At 38.8% G+C, this 22,639-nt stretch overlaps 2 protein-coding genes and 1 long non-coding RNA gene across 5 annotated transcripts in view; all 3 read left to right on the plus strand.

Annotated features, from left to right (window-relative positions):
- Nucleotides 1-1,800, plus strand: part of LOC124672105 (RNA polymerase II C-terminal domain phosphatase-like 2) — a 15,051-nt gene extending 13,251 nt beyond the window's left edge. The window contains exons 8-10 of the mRNA XM_047208391.1: nt 907-1,150; nt 1,343-1,521; nt 1,606-1,800. Coding sequence (XP_047064347.1) covers nt 907-1,150; nt 1,343-1,521; nt 1,606-1,800 — 618 coding nt within the window. The remainder of the gene's footprint in view (nt 1-906; nt 1,151-1,342; nt 1,522-1,605) is intronic.
- LOC124676534 overlaps nt 1,765-22,639 on the plus strand; it is a 27,708-nt gene continuing 6,833 nt past the window's right edge. For 2 of the 3 annotated variants that reach the window (XM_047212573.1, XM_047212575.1), the window contains exons 1-2: nt 1,765-2,399; nt 3,699-3,853. In XM_047212573.1, coding sequence (XP_047068529.1) covers nt 3,850-3,853 — 4 coding nt within the window. In that variant the 5' untranslated portion in view covers nt 1,765-2,399; nt 3,699-3,849. The remainder of the gene's footprint in view (nt 2,400-3,698; nt 3,854-22,639) is intronic. The other variant, XM_047212574.1, reaches the window with a different exon arrangement.
- On the plus strand, nt 4,878-6,901 carry LOC124676535. The gene is made up of 3 exons (XR_006993686.1): nt 4,878-4,988; nt 5,161-5,315; nt 6,405-6,901. It is a non-coding gene; the product is annotated as an uncharacterized LOC124676535 (long non-coding RNA).

A 22,639-nucleotide genomic window follows, 5' to 3' on the forward strand; every position in this document is an offset into this window, starting at 1 on the left:
TTGCAGATCAATATTGCATGCCAAATACCGTCAGAACAATGGTTGCCAAATTAACAGAGCGGATTTTAATTTTATTGCGCGCATGTGCTGTTCCTAGTTGATACCAAAAATAAATAAATAAAACTCTTGGCACTCTCAAGAACAAAGGTCGGTCGTACTCAGACTTCAAGCAAATTATTTTGGGGAAATGATAGTACCTTATCTTGTGAAAGACGAGCACATGCTCCCTCATGGCGAGCTGCATCACCGCCACCTTCCTCTGCGTGCCGTTGTACTCGAGATCTAGGCCGACGAACTTGATCTCCTCGTCCGCGAGCCAACGCACGTACTTCTCGAGGATTAGATCCATGGTTGCGGCCTCGTTCGTGTACACTTCCTCAATCCATGTCGCGCCGTGAGCATGCACATAGCGGTCTCCTTTCTTGCCTGCGGCTGCCGTGGTTTAGCGAATCGGGGTGATTTTTTTAGGGTTTGTTGTATCTAATCAGGCGGGTAGCGAAGCGGGCGGGGCGATTTTTAGTGGTTTTTCCTAGCGGAGATTTTCCTAGGGTTTACTGTCTAGCGATTCCTAGCGAAGCGGGGTTCTATGTGATATGAATTTTATGTTCTCTTTTCTCTGTTTGAGATTCAAACTAGATGCTCCTATAGTTCTCTCCTTTTTTTTACTGCATATGTTTGTTATTACAGTTCAATTAATTGTCTATCATCTAATTGTTCACTGTTTATAAGGAATTTATAACTGCTAGTGCAAATGTTGCAACCTGAACCTAAGCATCCCAACTTAGTTTTAACGTGTAATAGGTTTCATAATTCGCAAATGTTGCAATTTATCATCATTAATTGTTCATTGTTTATCTATCAGTGCTATTATAATTATCTATCATCTAATTGTTCACTGCTTATTAGGTTGACACCATGGACCTCCATGAAGTTTCCATCTTGGTCGCAGCCAAGAAGATCAAGATCGCTGACACCATCGACATTAGCTCATCCTCCGAAGGTGATGGTGCTGCAGCAAAGGATCATGTTGTTAAGCTTGGGGAAGAAGGTGATGGTGCTGCAGCTAGTGATCTTCATGCTAGTGCTGGTGCACCGGTTCATCTAGATGATGCTGCTGCTGCTAGACTTTCTGCCAAGCTGACTCGCCGAGGTAAAATATACCATGGAGCATATTAATTATAGTTGCAGGATAGGTAAAATGTAGGCCTGGCCGTTTGGCATGATAGTAATTTGGATGTATATTCAGGGAATTTTTCAGTTCCTATCTGTCTTCAATTTTAGGAAAACTTTGTTGCCGAACTATATGCCTTAATTAATCCTTGATTTCCTTAATTATATGTAGGTCCCAGGATAAAGGGAGGTCAGACATTTGACAAGTATTGCGTGTTTCCCAACCTAGTGGAAATGTACCCTGAACAACTTGAAGCCCTGAAACATCAAGTTCGTGAAACGCGCCCCGCAATTCCTTTCTATGTGTGCACTATAAAGGGTGCAAGTACTCTGAGAGGCAAATCCAAAATGGTAAATAATCTTAAGGATGTTTTTGCATATTTATGACAATGACTACATCTGAATGAATTTTTGCATCTTATAATTAATCTGCAGTACTTCACAAGGAAGTTTACCCAGAAATACATCTTGAAGAATATGAACCTTCCAGCTGATGATGTGGAAGTCTCTTTCAAGAATGGATCTTCTGTGCAAGTGAGGATGATCATGGGCAAAGGGAAGAATAAAGGCGCCATGATCACAACTAATCTGGAGAGTTGTGGTGCAGGACACCAACATGAAGGACAATGATATATTTGTGTTTTGGTTCCGCTCCAATGGTCGTCTCAAGTTACTTGTTAGGAAGCTCAAGAAATGAGCTAGCAGCAGGCTGGATGTTGTGGTATCCTGCATTCGACTGTGCTGGGCCTCTGGTATGTACTGTGCGCAATATGATGCCACTGTGTGATGTTTAGGTGAAAAGTTTTCTGAAATTGTGGGAAGTGACTACTAAATGGCTCCTGAAGTGCTCAAGAGAAACTATGGACCTGAAATAGACATATGGAGTGCTTATGTTATCTTATATATATTGCTATGCGGCCTCCATTTTTTGTTGGTACTTTGCCTTCTCTCTATGGAAGTCTTTTATAATTAGCTTTGGTCTAGTGCAAATGGTCTTGGCTTTATTGTAGAGACTGGACAAGGAGTTGCAGAAGTTGTACTTCATGGAAATATAGATTTTAAGAGAGAACCCTGGCCCCATGTTTCTGTTAATGTTGGTTGGACAGATGATTCAGACTGGTCCGGAAATCAGGCCTTGACTACTTGATTGTTGTACTCACCTTGACTACTTGATTGGTTAGTTTCTTCTCATCACTAAGAATTGCTTCAAATTTACGACTACTTGATTGGTTAGTTTCTCTCATCACTAAGAATTGCTTCCAATTTACTTTAATGTATGTATGGAGAAACCAAACTGATTTGAAGTGTGGACTTGTATCGTGCAGTAGCTTCATGCATTTAATTTCCTAAACAAAAAGGAAGTAGATATCTTCTGATTTTTGTGTTGACACCAATAGGCTCCGTGCATTCAAAGTTCAAGGACCAATAAGAACAGTCCAAAAAGCTGAAATTCGTAGGATGGATTGGCAAAGAGATGATTAGATCAAGTTTGTTTATTGTTCTTACTGTGCCCAGAGTCTTTGTGCACTGAGGAATCTCCTGTGTATGCAATAGGCAATAGGCAATAGGCATGATGAAAATCAAATTCCTGTGAATTACTGTAGTTAAATGTGACTCAAATTGTTTGGTTGACACAATTCCTTGCATGATGAGCACGTCAGGATGCATGCTCTCAGATTCGTGATTTGTGCCTTTCGCATCACATGACACGCATCACTCACTTACGCATCCATTATGGTTACTAAATATTTTGCATCCGTCTTAAATGACATCACAACACATTATTTGTTCTGAGGCTTACGCATCCATTATGGTTACTAAATATTTTACATCTGTCTTAAAGGACGTCACAACACATTATTTGTTCCGAGGCAATTTTACTTTGTGCTGATCAATATTCTCTGTACTCCAACAACTGATGTTTGCTTAATATGGTCAATGATGTGAGCTCTGTTGCTTCATTTGCAACTACAGATCCTTGCTTAATATATTTCTAGAAAGAAATTGTAGATGCCTTGCTGAGAAAGTACAAATTTATTTTCCAAGCAAATACTGTACGATTTTGAAGAAAACAAAGGTGAGGGCAGTAAGTAGCATAATTAGGAGATCTCAGTAAACTTATTTTGTGGGACATTGCTCCTCATTTTGAAGCAGTATCGTAGTTTCTTGTACTTTTTTCTTGACACTATTAGCATTGTAGATTATCCTTGAAGCAATATCATGCTTTTAATCTTACTGCTTTTGAACCACATGTACATGATTTGGCTGGTGTATTACTGGTACAATAGAATGTGATACAAAATTTTCTGAATAGTTGAAGATGGTACTTAGTCTTTTCTATGTGCTAAATGAGTATTTGGGTGTTTCTATCTATTGTAATGGTTGCTTCTTATTTCTTCCCATTGGTGCCACTGGGTTAAGTACTGATTATCAGTACATGAGTGGTTGAAATTTATTCATAACTGGTTGAAACAACCTGGTATAACCTTTAACTTTGGGAAATCTGAGTCTCTTTTTTCATTACGCAGTTTTCTGGCACCTGAATATGCCAATAGGTGGGTAAATTACTGAGAAGTCTGATGTCTACTAATTTGGGGTAGTTCTAGTGGAACTTGTCACTCGGCGCAAGGCTGTCGATATCGACATTAACAGACCGAAGGGACAACAGTTCCTAAGCGAATGGGTAAGTTCACCTCATAATTAGACCATTATTACCACTGAAATCTCTTTCTGGATCTCTTTTTGCTGGTTAATATGAATATGATAGTTTATCACAGTAGTTGGCTCCATGTGATTGGTGTTGTTGTAGTAACTGAAAATTTGATTTCTCAACCTTATCTGATGGAGTACTTAAAATAATCATTTGTTCATTTCAATATGAGTACTTAAAATGCTTGAAGTTAATTGGTTTTACCAGCTTGTGCCCATAATTTATGCACTTTGTTCAGTATTGTCAAACATTTGGAGTAATGGTTTAGGGTTGCAGATCTCTCCGGTAGATAGCCAGGACATCAAAAGCCAAGTAGTACTGTAGCAGGAAAGAAACCGGATATTCAAAACGGGTGGTGGGTAAGTAGTACTGTAGCAGGAAAGAAACCGGATATTCAAAACGGATGGTGCCCAAAAATTTTTTTTCTAAATGTCAAAAAATAAGGACATATGTAAGATTCCTGAACAAACCTACTGCTTAGATTAATTACCGGTTAGGTATAGACTTTTTTAAGAAAGTGAATGGTGCGAATTTTGATTTTCCATATAATCAATCCAAAATAAGGACATATGTATGATTCCCAAATAAACCTACTGCTTAGATTAATTACCGGTTAGGTATACACTTTTTGCCACACAAATTCAGAAGTTTAAGTAATATGATTGATCCCAATGTAGGAATCTACAGAACTTTCAGATGAAAAAAAACTAGAACACCAATGAGATTTTTGGATGGGAGTCACAAGCATTAATGCAATGTTAAGTTCGCCAAACCTACGAATTAAACAGGCAAGGGGTTTTCTTAAAAGTTATAAAAATATGCATTACTATTCAATTGAAGGGGTGAGGCAAGTTTCATGCTAGGTGGTCAACTTCAGTTTGTAGCCTGCATATTCTATTGCTTTTAATTAAAAGCATTATAACTAACTTATGTATTTTTATTTTCTTTTTATACATCACAGATGATTTTGTATTAGAACAATATGAAACAGAGATATCAACTGAATCAACCCCATTTGCCGTTTCACTTGCAAGACACCTACACACTGTTGTTTGGTTCTGCGATGTATGGAGCATTTTGGTGTTCTCATTACAATGAGCAAAAACTGGTACAAGATCTTTCATCTTCTTAATATCCTTGCTGATGTGCTGAGCAAAATCTCCCATAACGAAGTTGAACAAAATCACCCTAAGAAATTATTTCCATTATTTTGTAATTAGATCTTCACTCTTTGGTATGCCGCCTACAATTCTCTACTCAGAATTTTCGCTTTAATACAGACCAAAAAGTGCTAAATATGCAAGTCTTGACGCTAAAAGATTTATCATCCCAAGATTCAACTGGAAGGTTCTTGTGTGTGCTGCTCGAATATGGAAGTGTAGGCATCAGAAAAACAAAGCAGAACTTATATGAGCTAGAGTTTATTGTCGATGAGGTACTGTTTTATGATCTGAAACATTGTATTGAACTACCTTGCATTGTGCGCTCCCATGTTGTTTTCCCTCTTTTTTTGTCCCTGGTTAATATAGAACGTTGCGTTCGTGGACGAAGATAAACCGATTCTTCTATATCTGGTTATCTTCTTGCATATCATAATTGTTTTCATAGCATTACACTTATACTCATGTTTCCTGTTTTGTATGATTTATTTAACCTTGTGATCCCATAGCAGTGAATAATTTTCGTCTGCTAATTCATAAGTATGCCTAATCTTTCGAATTACACTTTTCTTGCATTTTGTATTAAGATCAATGGATGCTCCTATATCTGAACTTTCCTTTCGCATAAAAAATATTTTTTTTGCCACCACCCTGAAACTTATATTTCTTGCAATATATAAATTATCTTACCTTGCAACCTCACAAAGTAATAATTTTCATGCAAACCAATTCGTGAATTTACACGATCTTCTGAATTATATTTTGCATACACTTTATACTAGCTAGCATGGAAACCTCCTCAACCATGTTTTTCGTCTTTTTATATTAATCAGAGTTGTTAAGTTATTTGAATGTTCTTTTACCCCTGGTTGTTCTTTTTTATTTTTTAAGACAGATAATGTTAGAAAGATGCTTCCGAGCTGTTTAGACGAGTTTCTGAAGTCAACTACTTATTTCACGTTATCAACATAGAACACAGTTCAGTTTAATAGAACCATGCATTGAACATATTTTTTTTCCTAGGTAACATGCTATCATTTCCAAGCCGGTTGTTACCTCTGATATTATTTTCTTTTTTTACGCATGTGTCCTTATAATAGTCTACTAAATAAACTTTTCTTGAGGCTACAATGTAAGTTGCCCGCTTCTAAAAGGTGCCAGATATATGAGCTTTGGCATAGGAAGTTGTCTTTTTTGTTACTTAGATCTAGGGATCTATTATTGATTTCTTGGAATTCAATGTTTGGAAGTTCTCTATTTTTTCATCTACAAATATATTCAGCTTTATGACCTCTGAAGTAGTTTTAAAAAACATGTTCTTACTAAGTCTGAGTTGCTTCCTTGCTTATAATGGACAAGTTCAGGCTGAAGATCAAAGAAGAAGCACATATCAGGTGTGCCACCAAGGAGTAGGTTATCCCCGACACGGTTGGCAAAGGCATGGAAATTAGCCTCCTTTTCTCTGACAAAGAAGAGGTGACTCTGGTAAATACTGATTGCCCTCCAAGTAGAAATAATAAGGTTTTCCAAAAATTGTGTTCTATGTTTTTACGTCCCAGTTACCAAGTGTAATGTGCATACGATGGCTTCCAAGGATTGCATAGTCAGTTTTTATCTTTGATGGTGTAATAAAAGTTGCGACGAGATCCCATACATGTACCACATGCATCAACATTGTTGCTTTTTCTTTTTGCGAATTCATCTACATTGTTGCTTGATAGATGATTTATCTGACAACTTGGACAGAAATAATGCTGCGATGAACGAGCATTCAATCAAAAGTATGCGTCCACTCTAAAAATACCACTTATTATTCTTTAACTCACAGACACATGTTGGGCGCGGCGTGCCGCCGTGCCAGTAGTTTGCTAGTTAAAACTTAAAAGGCTACCTCATCTCATGCCATGACTTCTCCAATAATTCAAGATTCATTGCCAGTACTTAGGTGTGGCGTACTCAAAACTTCAACCGCTGCCAAGTGATCAGATTACTCTTCTTGTACATGGTAATCCTCAAGGCTATGGATCTTGTAAAAAAATGATCTTGTGTCGACAGTAGTTTATAACGTTTTACAGTAGAACAAAAAGTAGTCAAGCAAAAGTCAGTTGGCATGTAAAATGTAAACGAAACATGAGAATATCAGCAGATACTGGCCAGCTCCAGACTGAAACCCTAACACAGATCGATAAATTATGTTTTACATACTTCTGGGGTAGACAGTCAGATATGCAAGGTTGGAGTTACAGCCATAAGGGAATAAACATTAAGGGAAAAATTTATTGGCTTTTACCATTAAGCTATGCAAAGCAATAGCAGGTAAGGCAACCAACCAACGCACAAAACAAAATATAGGTGCTGGCAGGAACATGTACTGGAAATCAATGGTTTGTTTCTTATATCGCTCATCACGAAGTGCACTCTTTCCATCATGACATGCATGATTCAAGACTAAAGCTGAATGGAGTCTAGGTCTGAGATTTGTAGGATCTCCTTAGTATCTTAAATGGTGAATCACTTAAGGTCACATGCAACTTTATCTACTCAATAAGGACAGTCAAGATTGCATTCGAGATCGGTCTCTCTCTGATAGGCTGCCTCAAATGATCTTTGGAATCTGTTCACCAGGCAGCAGAGGCTCGCATAAATCGCCTATGAAAGTATCCCAGCATGCGAACCAATCCCAAACGAAAAAAGTAAATGTATCACATATAACCGTTCAGAGTGGTTATAGAAAAGCGTATTGTTGTGATAGCTGAGGAAATGCCTTTCTTCTTGAAATTATGGACTGTATACCTCCTGGCCTGGTCGTTTGACTGGCATGTATATATAATATTAAACAGGTGAAAAGTGTTTGCAACTTCATTTTCGTTCTCCTTAAAACAGTAAGGTTTGGGAGTTGAAATGGAAACTATATATATCCTTAGTGCATTGAACTTACTTCCATTCCTGAGTTGATATTGAAACTATATCCTTAGATCATCGAACTTGCTTTCATTCCTGGGAGATGAACTGGAAATATTGTCCTCGGTGCATAGACCTGACATTTATTTGGTTCATTCATACGTTCATCGTTTAGGATTCTGACCATAGTGACTGAGAAACATATTCGTGAATTTTAAATTTGTGTGACATGAAACACCTTTCTCTTCTGTGTTCAAATTTGTGAGATTTGCTGATGCAGATTTTTTTTATCAGTCGCAGTTTCTCTCTACAATTGCATAAGCTGCTGCTATGGTTCTTGAAATGACACGATTGTCTGCATCTAAAACACACTAGTGATGTACCAATTATTCTAATGAAGAGTATATGTATAAGGTGATGAGAGATTAAAAAATATTGTGAGTTTGTGTAGTATTGTAGTTTTGGAATGTCCTAATCCGATGTTGGAATTTAATTCTCAATCAAAAATATCAGGTTTTGAACATTTCTGTTTGATGTGTAATGCTTCTCATTATCGGTTGCCATTTTTTTAAAAATCACAAATGTCGTATCTTAATAATACCCAGAATATTATTGCTCGAGTTATGTCGATGACAATCTCACTTTTTTTTATTTTGCAAGGAGGTGATTTTAAGAACAACTTGTGATGCGGAGTCCTCTTTATTATCATTAACCTATGACAGCAATATGGTCTTGCATCTGACATGGCTGTGTTTATTCTTTTTAAGAGGAACGTAGCCCAGCCAGTGAGCATGGTGTGTTCCATGTACTGTTGGGGTGATTTGCTATGCCATCAAGGCAATCAGTCGATGATAAGTATTCACAATGTTATTTCGTGAGGATTCAAGTTTGTTTTAATTTGGTTAATAGTCTATTTGAGTACTACAATTTGAGTAATAAATTATTCACTTTTATCGGTGTACATAAGTGTTTCTATATGGTGTTAGTTAAGTAAATGCAAATAAAATTAATTACTTTTTACCAACAAATAAAGTGTGTGGCAGCAATGTAGTAGTTGCATCTTGCAGTTGCGCAGTCGTGCAACGTCATCTAGTAGTCATAAAACTAAGCTTGCTGGCCGGCCGGGCATCATAGTGTTCATCTTCACAAGTGCGCACTCGACACGTCCACTCCCTACGGCGTTTAGGGTCCACACAGCGCCGGTCCTGAGATTTTGAGGGCCCTGGGCGAGAATAAAATTTCGGGCCTTAATATAGACATCACGATAGCAATAATGAATATATACGTAAAAAACGTTTTGCAAATAACATTTAAATACATCCAAACATAATAGCATATCTACTAATTTATATATATTACCTTAAAATTTTCTTGTAGCCACCTCTTTTGCTCTTTTCCTTTTAGCGTGAGGACCCTTTCTCAACGAAGACGATTCGACGAACTGACCATAAAAAATTCAGAATTAGAGGAAAATTATTTGGAAATAAAAGAGTGTGTTACATGAGCAGTCGTGAACGGTTACCGACGGCGGACGGCAATGGGATCGCTGATCAGTGCGGGCAGCCGACAGTGTTGTGCGCGGTGCACCGCTCGCTACGTCTATGGGGTGGTTAATGCGAGAGATGATCTCCATGAGATCGATCCCTGCCGGAAGAAGTGCGAGGTGGAGAAAAGTTCGTGAACTACTCTCAATCAAGGCTGCGTGGAATACGAAGCGAAGTACGAAAGTAGCTAACTAATCATCTACTCCCCAGATCGATGGATCGGTTCTGGCGTTATTATTTAGACTTTTAATGCAGCACGTCAAGGTTCTCTGGTCAGGCCACATGCTTTTTTTCCAGCTAAACATAGTTAGATAGGCTCATATATATACATGTACATATATCTAGGATTGGGCCCCCAGATTTTTGGGGCCCTGGGCGGCCGCACACCCTGCCCACCCATCAGGGCCGGCCCTGGGTCCACACTCAACATGCATAGAACCAGTGGGCATCAATGCACGATGCAGAGCAAAGCACGAGATCTAGTCTGCCATGTACTCAACAAAAGGGGTGTTTGTTGCTACTGTACAGTACTCTTGCGTGCTATTGCTACAGTTCACTGAAGTTGGCTTGGGACGTGCTACGATCCTGCCTACGCTACTGCTGAACATGCATAGAGTGGGCATCAATGAAACCGATCTTGGACAGGTAGCATTAAAACTTAAAAGGCTACCTCATCTCATGCCATGACTTCTCCAATAATTCAAGATTCCTTGCCAGTACTTAGGTGTGGCGTACTCAAAACTTTAACTGCTGCCAAGTGATCAGATTACTCTTCTTGTACGTGGTAATCCTCAAGGCTATGGATCTTGTAAAAAAATGATCTTGTTTCGACAGTAGTTTGTAACGTTTTACAGTAGAACAAAAGGCAGTCAAGCAAAAGTCAGTTGGCATGTAAAATGTAAACGAAACATGAGAATATGAGCAGATATCGGCCAGCTCCAGATCGAAACCTTAACACAGATCGATAAATTATGTTTTACATACTTCTGGGGTAGACAGTCAGATATGTAAGGTTGGAGTTACAGCCATAAGGGAATAAACATTAAGGGAAAAATTTACTGGCTTTTACCATTAAGCTATGCAAAGAAATAGCAGGTAAGGCAACCAACCAACGCACAAAACAAAATATAGGTACTGGCAGGAACATGTACTGAAAATCAATGATTTGTTTCTTATATCGCTCATCACGAAGTGCACTCTTTCCATCATGACATGATTCAAGACTAAAGCTGAATGGAGTCTAGGTCTGAGATTTGTAGGATCTCCTTAGTATCTTAAATGGTGAATCACTTAAGTTCACTTGCAACTTTATCTACTCAATAAGGACAGTCAAGATTGCATTCGAGATCGGTCTCTCTCTGATAGGCAGCCTCAAATGATCTTTGGAATCTGTTCACCAGGCAGCAGAGGCTCGCATAAATCTCCTATGAAAGTATCCCAGCCTGCGAACCAATCCCAAACGAAAAAAGTAAATGTATCACATATAACCGTTGAGAGTGGTTATAGAAAAGCTTATTGTTGTGATAGCTGAGGAAATGCCTTTCTTCTTGAAATTATGGACTGTATACCTCCTGGCCTGGTCGTTTGACTGGCATGTATATATAATATTAAACAGGTGAAAAGTGTTTGCAACTTCATTTTCGTTCGCCTTAAAACAGTAAGGTTTGGGAGTTGAAATGGAAACTATATATATCCTTAGTGCATTGAACTTACTTCCATTCCTTAATTGATATTGAAACTATATCCTTAGAGCATCGAACTTGCTTTCATTCCTGGGAGATGAACTGGAAATATTGTCCTCGATGCATAGACTCGACCTTTATTTGGTTCATTCATACGTTCATCGTTTAGGATTCTGACCATAGTGACCGAGAAACATATTCGTGAATTTTAAATTTGTGTGACATGAAACACCTTTCACTTCTGTGTTCAAATTTGTGAGATTTGCCGATGCAGGTTTTTTTATCGATCGTGAGTTGCTCTCTACAATTGCATAAGCTGCCGTTATGGTTCTTGAAATGACACGATTGTCCTGCTATCTAAAACACACTAGGGATGTACCAATTATTCTGATGAAGAGTATATGTATAAGGTGATGAGAGATTAAAAAATATTGTGAGTTTGTGTAGTATTGTAGTTTTGGAATGTCCTAATCCGATGTTGGAATTTAATTCTCAATCAAAACTATCAGGTTTTGAACATTTCTGTTTGATGTGTAATGCTTCTCATTATCGGTTGCCATTTTTTAAAAATCACAAATGTCGTATCTTAATAATACGCAGAATATTAATGCTCGGGTTGTGTCGATGACAATCTCTCTTTTTTTATTTTGCAAGGAGGTGATTTTAAGAACAACTTGTGATGCGGAGTCCTCTTTATTATCATTAACCTATGACATCAATATGGTCTTGCATCTGACATGGCTGTGTTTATAAGAGGAACGTATCCCAGCCAGTGAGCATGGTGTTCTATGTACTGTTGGGGTGATTTTCTATGCCATCAAGGCGATCAGTCGATGATAAGTATTCACAATGTTATTTCGTGAGTATTCAAGTTTGTTTTAATTTGGTTAATAGTCTATTTGAGTACTACAATTTGAGTAATAAATTATTCACCTTTATCGGTGTACATAATTGTTTCTATATGGTGTTAGTTAAATAAATGCAAATAAAGTTAATTACTTTTTACCAACAAATAAAGTGTGTGGCAGCAATGTAGTAGTTGTATCCGGCAGTTGCGCAGTCGCGCAACGGGTCATCTAGTACTGATAAAACTAAGCTTGCTGGCCAGCCGGGCATCATAGTGTTCATCTTCACAAGTGCGCACTCGACACGTCCACTCCCTATGGCGTTTAGGGTCCACACTCAACATGCATAGAACCAGTGGGCATCAATGCACGATGCAGAGCAAAGCACGAGATCTAGTCTGCCATGTACTCAACAATACGGGTGTTTGTTGCTATTGTACAGTACTCTTGCGTACTATTGCTACAGTTCACTGAAGTTGGCTTGGGACGTGCAACGATCCTGCCTACGCTACTGCTCAACATGCATAGAGTGGGCATCAATGAAACCGATCTTGGGCAGGCAGCATTAAAACTGAAAAGGCTACCTCATCTCATGCCATGACTTCTCCAATAATTCAAGATTCTTTGCCAGTACTTAGGTGTGGCGTACTCGAAACTTCAACCGCTGCCAAGTGATCAGATTACTCTTCTTGTACGTGGTAATCCTCAAGGCTATGGATCTTGTAAAAAAATGATCTTGTGTCGATAGTAGTTTATAACGTTTTACAGTAGAACAAAAGGCAGTCAAGCAAAAGTCAGTTGGCATGTAAAATGTAAACGAAACATGAGAATATGAGCGGATATCGGCCAGCTCCGGATCGAAACCCTAACACGGATCGATAAATTATGTTTTACATACTTAAGGGTAGATAGTCGGATATGCAAGGTTGGAGTTACAACCATAAGAGAATAAGCATTAAGGGAAAAATTTACCGGCTTTTACCATTAAGCTATGCAAAGCAATAGCGAGGTAAGGCAACCAACCAACGCACAAAACAAAATATAGGTGCTGGCAGGAACATGTACTGGAAATCAATGGTTTGTTTCTTATATCGCTCATCACGAAGTGCACTCTTTCCATCATGACATGATTGAAGACTAAAGCTGAATGCAGTCTAGGTCTGAGATTTGTAGGATCTCCTTAGTATCTTAAATGGTGAATCACTTAAGGTCACATGCAACTTTATCTACTCAATAAGGACAGTCAAGATTGCATTCGAGATCGGTCTCTCTCTGATAGGCTTCCTCAAATGATCTTCGGAATCTGTTCACCAGGCAGCGGAGGCTCGCATAAATCGCCTATGAAACTATCCCAGCTGCCGAACCAATCCCAAACGAAAAAGTAAATATATCACATATAACCGTTGAGAGTGGTTATAGAAAAGCTTATTGTTGTGATAGCTGAGGAAATGCCTTTCTTCTTGAAATTATGGACTGTATACCTCCTGGCCTGGTCGTCTGACTGGCATGTATATATAATATTAAACAGGTGAAAAGTGATTGCAACTTCATTTTCGTTCGCCTTAAAACAGTAAGGTTTGGGAGTTGAAATGGAAACTATATATATCCTTAGTGCATTGCATTGAACTTACTTCCATTCCTGAGTTGATATTGAAACTATATCCTTAGAGCATCGAACTTGCTTTCATTCCTGGGAGATGAACTGGAAATATTGTCCTCAGTGCATAGACCTGACCTTTATTTGGTTCATTCATACGTTCATCGTTTAGGATTCTGACCATAGTGACCGAGAAACATATTCGTGAATTTTAAATTTCTGTGACATGAAACACCTTTCTCTTCTGTGTTCAAATTTGCCGATGCAGGTTTTTTTATCAGTCGCAGTTGCTCTCTACAATTGCATAAGCTAGTGCTATGGTTCTTGAAATGACACGATTGTCTGCTATCTCAAACACACTAGGGATGTACCAATTATTCTAATGAAGAGTATATGTATAAGGTGATGAGAGATTAAAAAAATTGTGAGTTTGTGTAGTATTGTAGTTTTGGAATGTCCTAATCCGATGTTGGAATTTAATTCTCAATCAAAACTATCAGGTTTTGAACTTTTCTGTTTGATGTGTAATGCTTCTCATTATCGGTTGCCATTTTTTTAAAATCACAAATGTCGTATCTTAATAATACGCATAATATTATTGCTCGAGTTGTGTCGATGACAATCTCTCTTTTTTTATTTTGCAAGGAGGTGATTTAAGAACAACTTGTGATGCGGAGTCCTCTTTATTATCATTAACCTATGACAGCAATATGGTCTTGCATCTGACATGGCTGTGTTTATTCTTTTTAAGAGGAACGTAGCCCAACCAGTGAGCATGGTGTTCCATGTACTGTTGGGGTGATTTGCTATGCCATCAAGGCGATCAGTCGATGATAAGTATTCACAATGTTATGTCGTGAGGATTAAAGTTTGTTTTAATTTGGTTAATAGTCTATTTGAGTACTACAATTTGAGTAATAAATTATTCACCTTTATCGGTGTACATAAGTGTTTCTATATGATGTTAGTTAAATAAATGCAAATAAAATTAATTACTTTTTACCAACAAATAAAGTGTGTGGCAGTAATGTAGTAGTTGCATCCGGCAGTTGCGCAGTCGCGCAACAGGTCATCTAGTAGTCATAAAACTAAGCTTGCTGGCCGGCCGGGCATCATAGTGTTCATCTTCACAAGTGCGCACTCGACACGTCCACTCCCTACGGCGTTTAGGGTCCACACTCAACATGCATAGAACCAGTGGGCATCAATGCACGATGCGAGCAAAGCACGAGATCTAGTCTGCCATGTACTCAACAATAGGGGCGTTTGTTGCTACTGTATAGTACTCTTGCGTGCTATTGCTACAGTTCACTGAAGTTGGCTTGGGACGTGCTACGATCCTGCCTACGCTACTGCTCAACATGCCTAGAGTGGGCATCAATGAAACCGATGTTGGACAGGCAGCACTAAAACTTAAAAGGCTACCTCATCTCATGCCATGACTTCTCCAATAATTCAAGATTGTTTGCCAGTATTTAGGTGTGGCGTACTCAAAACTTCAACTGCTCCCAAGTGATCAGATTACTCTTCTTGTACGTGGTAATCCTCAAAGCTATGGATCTTGTAAAAAAATGATCTTGTGTCGACAGTAGTTTATAACGTTTTACAGTAGAACAAAAGGCAGTCAAGCAAAAGTCAGTTGGCATGTAAAATGTAAACGAAACATGAGAATATGAGCAGATACTGGCCAGCTCCAGACTGAAACCCTAACACGGATCGATAAATTATGTTTTACATACTTCGGGGTAGACAGTTAGATATGCAAGGTTGGAGTTACAGCCATAAGGGAATAAACATTAAGGGAAAAATTTATCGGCTTTTACCATTAAGCTATGCAAAGCAATAGCAGGTAAGGCAACCAACCAACGCACAAAACAAAATATAGGTGCTGGCAAGAACATGTACTGGAAATCAATGGTTTGTTTCTTATATCGCTCATCACGAAGTGCACTCTTTCCATCATGACATGATTCAAGACTAAAGCTGAATGGAGTCTAGGTCTTAGATTTTTAGGATCTCCTTAGTATCTTAAACGGTGAATCACTTAAGGTCACATGCAATTTTATCTACTCAATAAGGACAGTCAAGGTTGCATTCGAGATCGGTCTCTCTCTGATAGGCTGCCTCAAATGATCTTCGAAATCTGTTCACCAGGCAGCAGAGGCTCGCATAAATCGCCTATGAAAGTATCCGAGCCTGCGAACCAATCCCAAACGAAAAAGTAAATATATCACATATAACCGTTCAGAGTGGTTATAGAAAAGCTTATTGTTGTGATAGCTGAGGAAATGCCTTTCTTCTTGAAATTATGGACTGTATACCTTCTGGCCTGGTCGTTTGACTGGCATGTATATATAATATTAAACAGGTAAAAAGTGTTTGCAACTTCATTTTTGTTGGCCTTAAAACAGTAAGGTTTGGGATATGAAATGGAAACTATATATATCCTTAGTGCATTGAACTTACTTCCATTCTTGAGTTGATATTGAAACTATATCCTTAGAGCATCGAACTTGCTTTCATTCCTGGGAGATGAACTGGAAATATTGTCCTCAGTGCATATACCTGACCTTTATTTGGTTCATTCATGCGTTCATCGTTTAGGATTCTGACCATAGTGACCGAGAAACATATTCGTGAATTTTAAATTTGTGTGACATGAAACACCTTTCTCTTCTGTGTTCAAATTTGTGAGATTTGCAGATTTTTTTTATCAGTCGCGGTTGCTCTCAACAATTGCATAAGCTGCTGCTATGGTTCTTGAAATGGCACGATTGTCTGCTATCTAAAACACACTAGGGATGTACCAATTATTCTGATGAAGAGTATATGTATAAGGTGATGAGAGATTAAAAAAATTTGTGAGTTTGTGTAGTATTGTAGTTTTGGAATGTCCTAATCCGATGTTGGAATTTAATTCTCAATCAAAACTATCAGGTTTTGAACATTTCTGTTTGATATGTAATGCTTCTCTTTATCGGATGCCATTTTTTTAAATCACAAATGTCGTATCTTAATAATACGCAGAATATTATTGCTCGAGTTGTGTCGATGACAATCTCTCTTTTTTTATTTTGCAAGGAGGTGATTTTAAGAACAACTTGTGATGCGGAGTCCTCTTTATTATCATTAAACTATGACAGCAATATGGTCTTGCATCTGACATGGTTGTGTTTATTCTTTTTAAGAGGAACGTAGCCCAGCCAGTGAGCATGGTGTTCCATGTACTGTTGGGGTGATTTGCTATGCCATCAAGGCGATCAGTCGATGATAAGTATTCACAATGTTATTTTGTGAGGATTCAAGTTTGTTTTAATTTGGTTAATAGTCTATTTGAGTACTACAATTTGAGTAATAAATTATTCACCTTTATCGGTGTACATAAGTGTTTCTATATGGTGTTAGTTAAATAAATGCAAAAAAATTAATTACTTTTTACCAACAAATAAAGTGTGTGGCAGCAATGTAGTAGTTGCATCCGGCAGTTGCGCAGTCGCGCAACGGGTCATCTAGTAGTCATAAAACTAAGCTTGCTGGCCGGCCGGGCATCATAGTGTTCATCTTCACAAGTGCGCACTCGACACGTCCACTCCCTACGGCGTTTAGGGTCCACACTCAACATGCATAGAACCAGTGGGCATCAATGCACGATGCAGAGCAAAGCACGAGATCTAGTCTGCCATGTACTCAACAATAGGGGCGTTTGTTGCTACTATACAGTACTCTTGCGTGCTATTGCTACAGTTCACTGAAGTTGGCTTGGGACGTGCTACGATCCTGCCTACGCTACTGCTCAACATGCATAGCGTGGGCATCAATGAAACCGATCTTGGACGGGCAGCACTAAAACTTAAAAGGCTACCTCATCTCATGCCATGACTTCACCAATAATTCAAGATTGTTTGCCAGTACTTAGGTGTGGCGTACTCAAAACTTCAACTGCTGCCAAGTGATGAGATTACTCTTCTTGTACGTGGTAATCCTCAAGGCTATGGATATTGTAAAAAAATGATCTTGTGTCGTCAGTAGTTTATAACGTTTTACAGTAGAACAAAAGGCAGTCAAGCAAAAGTTAGTTCGCATGTAAAATGTAAACGAAACCTGAGAATATGAGCAGATACTGGCCAGCTCCAGACTGAAACTTTAACACAGATCGATAAATTATGTTTTACATACTTCTGGGGTAGACAGTCAGATATGCAAGGTTGGAGTTACAGCCATAAGGGAATAAACATTAAGGGAAAAATTTACTGGCTTTTACCATTAAGCTATGCAAAGCAATAGCAGGTAAGGCAACCAACCAACGCACAAAACAAAATATAGGTGCTGGCAGGAACATGTACTGAAAATCAATGGTTTGTTTCTTATATCGCTCATCACGAAGTGCACTCTTTCCATCATGACATGATTCAAGACTAAAGCTGAATGGAGTCTAGGTCTTAGATTTGTAGGATCTCCTTAGTATCTTAAATGGTGAATCACTTAAGGTCACATGCAACTTTATCTACTCAATAAGGACAGTCAAGATTGCATTCGAGATCAGTCTCTCTCTGATAGGCTGCCTGAAATGATCTTCGGAATCTGTTCACCAGGCAGCGGAGGCTCGCATAAATCTCCTATGAAAGTATCCCAGCCTGCGAACCAATCCCAAACGAAAAAGTAAATATATCACATATAACCGTTCAGAGTGGTTATAGAAAAGCTTATTGTTGTGATAGCTGAGGAAATGTCTTTCTTCTTGAAATTATGGACTGTATACCTCCTGGCCTGGTCGTTTGACTGGCATGTATATATAATATTAAACAGGTGAAAAGTGTTTGCAACTTCATTTTCGTTCGCCTTAAAACAGTAAGGTTTGGGAGTTGAAATGGAAACTATATATATCCTTAGTGCACTGAACTTACTTCCATTCCTGAGTTGATATTGAAACTATATCCTTAGAGCATCGAACTTGCTTTCATTCCTGGGAGATGAACTAGAAATATTGTCCTCAGTCCATAGACCTGACCTTTATTTGGTTCATTCATACGTTCATCGTTTAGGATTCTGACCATAGTGACCGAGAAACATATTCGTGAATTTTAAATTTGTGTGACATGAAACACCTTTCTCTTCTGTGTTCAAATTTGTGAGATTTGCCGATGCAGATTTTTTTATCAGTCGTAGTTGCTCTCTACAATTGCATAAGCTGCTGCTATGGTTCTTGAAATGACACGATTGTCTGCTATCTAAAACACACTAGGGATGTACCAATTATTCTGATGAAGAGTATATGTATAAGGTGATGAGAGATTAAAAACTATTGTGAGTTCGTGTAGTATTGTAGTTTTGGAATGTCCTAATCCGATGTTGGAATTTAATTCTCAATCAAAACTATCAGGTTTTGAACATTTATGTTTGATGTGTAATGCTTCTCATTATCGGTTGCCATTTTTTAAATCACAAATGTCGTATCTTAATAATACGCAGAATATTATTGCTCGAGTTGTGTCAATGACAATCTCTCTTTTTTTTATTTTGCAAGAAGGTGATTTTAAGAACAACTTGTGATGCGGAGTCCTCTTTATTATCATTAACCTATGACAGTAATATGGTCTTGCATCTGACATGGCTGTGTTTATTCTTTTTAAGAGGAACGTAGCCCAGCCAGTGAGCATGGTGTTCCATGTACCTGTTGGGGTGATTTGCTATGCCATCAAGGCGATCGATCGATGATAAGTATTCACAATGTTCTTTCGTGAGGATTCAAGTTTGTTTTAATTTGGTTAATAGTCTATTTGAGTACTACAATTTGAGTAATAAATTATTCACCTTTATCGGTGTACATAAGTGTTTCTATATGGTGTTAGTTAAATAAATGCAAATAAAATTAATTACTTTTTACCAACAAATAAAGTGTGTGGCAGCAATGTAGTAGTTGCATCCAGTAGTTGTGCAGTCGCGCAACGGGTCATCTAGTAGTCATAAAACTAAGCTTGCTGGTTGGCCGGGCATCATAGTGTTCATCTTCACAAGTGCGCACTCGACACGTCCACTCCCTACGGCGTTTAGGGTCCACACTCAACATGCATAGAACCAGTGGGCATAAATGCACGATGCAGAGCAAAGCACGAGATCTAGTCTGCCATGTACTCAACAATAGGGGCGTTTGTTGCTGCCGTACGGTACTCTTGCGTGCTATTGCTACGGTTCAACTGAAGTTGGCTTGGGACGTGCTACGATCCTGCCTACGCTACTGCTCAACATGCATAGAGTGGGCATCAATGAAACCGATCTTGGACAGGCAACATTAAAACTTAAAAGGCTACCTCATCTCATTCCATGACTTCTCCAATAATTTAAGATTCCTTGCCAGTACTTAGGTGTGGCGTACTCAAAACTTCAACTGCTGCCAAGTGATCAGATTACTCTTCTTGTACGTGGTAATCCTCAAGGCTATGGATCTTGTAAAAAATAATCTTGTGTCGACCATAGTTTATAACGTTTTACAGTAGAACAAAAGGCAGTCAAGCAAAAGTCAGTTGGCATGTAAAATGTAAACGAAACATGAGAATATGAGAAGATACTGGCCAGCTCCAGACTGAAACCCTAACACAGATCGATAAATTATGTTTTACATACTTCTGGGCGAGACGATCGAGATATGCAAGGTTGGAGTTACAGCCATAAGGGAATAAACATTAAGGGAAAAATTTACGGCTTTTACCATTAAGCTATGGAAAGCAATAGCGAGGTAAGGCAATCAACCAACGCACAAAACAAAATATAGGTGCTGGCAGGAACATGTACAGGAAATCAATGTTTTGTTTCTTATATCGCTCATCACGAAGTGCACTCTTTCCATCATGACATGATTCAAGACTAAAGCTGAATGGAGTCTAGGTCTTAGATTTGTAGGATCTCCTTAGTATCTTAAACGGTAAATCACTTAAGGTCACATGCAACTTTATCTACTCAATAAGGACAGTCAAGATTGCATTCGAGATCGGTCTCTCTCTGATAGGCTGCCTCAAATGATCTTCGGAATGCATTCACCGAGCAGCGGAGGCTCACATAAATCGCCTATGAACGTATCCCAGCCTGCGAACCAATCCCAAACGAAAAAGTAAATATATCACATATAACCGTTCAGAGTGGTTATAGAAAAGCTTATTGTTGTGATAGCTGAGGAAATGTCTTTCTTCTTGAAATTATGGACTGTATACCTCCTGGCCTGGTCGTTTGACTGGCATGTATATATAATATTAAACAGGTGAAAAGTGATGGCAACTTCATTTTTGTTCGCCTTAAAACAGTAAGGTTTGGGAGTTGAAATGGAAACTATATATATATCCTTAGTGCATTGAACTTACTTCCATTCCTGAGTTGATATTGAAACTATATCCTTAGAGCATCGAACTTGCTTTCATTCCTGGGAGATGAACTAGAAATATTTTCCTCAGTCCATAGACCTGACCTTTATTTGGTTCATTCATACGTTCATCGTTTAGGATTATGACCATAGTGACCGAGAAATATATTCGTGAATTTTAAATTTTTTGTGACATGAAACACCTTTCTCTTCTGTGTTCAAATTTGTGAGATTTGCCGATGCAGATTTTTTTATCAATCGTAGTTGCTCTCTACAATTGCATAAGCTGCTGCTATGGTTCTTGAAATGACACGATTGTCTGCTATCTAAAACACACTAGGGATGTACCAATTATTCGATGAAGAGTATATGTATAAGGTGATGAGAGATTAAAAACTATTGTGAGTTCGTGTAGTATTGTAGTTTTGGAATGTCCTAATCCGATGTTGGAATTTAATTCTCAATCAAAACTATCAGGTTTTGAACATTTCTGTTTGATGTGTAATGCTTCTCATTATCGGTTGCCATTTTTTTAATCACAAATGTCGTATCTTAATAATACGCAGAATATTATTGCTCGAGTTGTGTCAATGACAATCTCTCTTTTTTTTTATTTTGCAAGAAGGTGATTTTAAGAACAACTTGTGATGCGGAGTCCTCTTTATTATCATTAACCTATGACAGTAATATGGTCTTGCATCGACATGGTTGTGTTTATTCTTTTTAAGAGGAACGTAGCCCAGCCGATGAGCATGGTGTTCCATGTACTTGTTGGGGTGATTTGCTATGCCATCAAGGCGATCGATCGATGATAAGTATTCACAATGTTCTTTCGTGAGGATTCAAGTTTGTTTTAATTTGGTTAATAGTCTATTTGAGTACTACAATTTGAGTAATAAATTATTCACCTTTATCGGTGTACATAAGTGTTTCTATATGGTGTTAGTTAAATAAATGCAAATAAAATTAATTACTTTTTACCAACAAATAAAGTGTGTGGCAGCAATGTAGTAGTTGCATCCGGTAGTTGTGCGGTCGCGCAACGGGTCATCTAGTAGTCATAAAACTAAGCTTGCTGGTTGGCCGGGCATCATAGTGTTCATCTTCACAAGTGCGCACTCGACACGTCCACTCCCTACGGCGTTTAGGGTCCACACTCAACATGCATAGAACCAGTGGGCATAAATTGTAGGATAACGTTGCATAGAAAACAAAAATTTTCCTACCGCGAACACGCAATCCAAGCCAAGATGCAATCTAGAAGACGGTAGCAACGAGGGGGTATCGAGTCTCACCCTTGAAGAGATTCCAAAGCCTACAAGATGAGGCTCTTGTTGCTGCGGTAGACGTTCACTTGCCGCTTGCAAAAGCGCGTAGAAGATCTTGATCACGATCGGTTCCCGGCGCCACGAACGGGCAGCACCTCCGTACTCGGTCACACGTTCGGTTGTTGATGAAGACGACGTCCACCTCCCCGTTCCAGCGGGCAGCGGAAGTAGTAGCTCCTCTTGAATCCGACAGCACGACGGCGTGGTGTCGGTGGCGGTGTAGAAGTCCGGCGGAGCTTCGCTACGCTATGCGGGATGTGGAGGAGCGGGCGGCTAGGGTTTGGGGAGAGGGGGGCGCCGGCCACTAAGGGGTGCGGCCACCTTGGTGGTTCTTGGGTGGCCGGCCCCCTC

Source organism: Lolium rigidum, chromosome 7 (genome assembly GCF_022539505.1).
Source record: "Lolium rigidum isolate FL_2022 chromosome 7, APGP_CSIRO_Lrig_0.1, whole genome shotgun sequence".
Lineage (NCBI taxonomy): Eukaryota > Viridiplantae > Streptophyta > Magnoliopsida > Poales > Poaceae > Lolium > Lolium rigidum.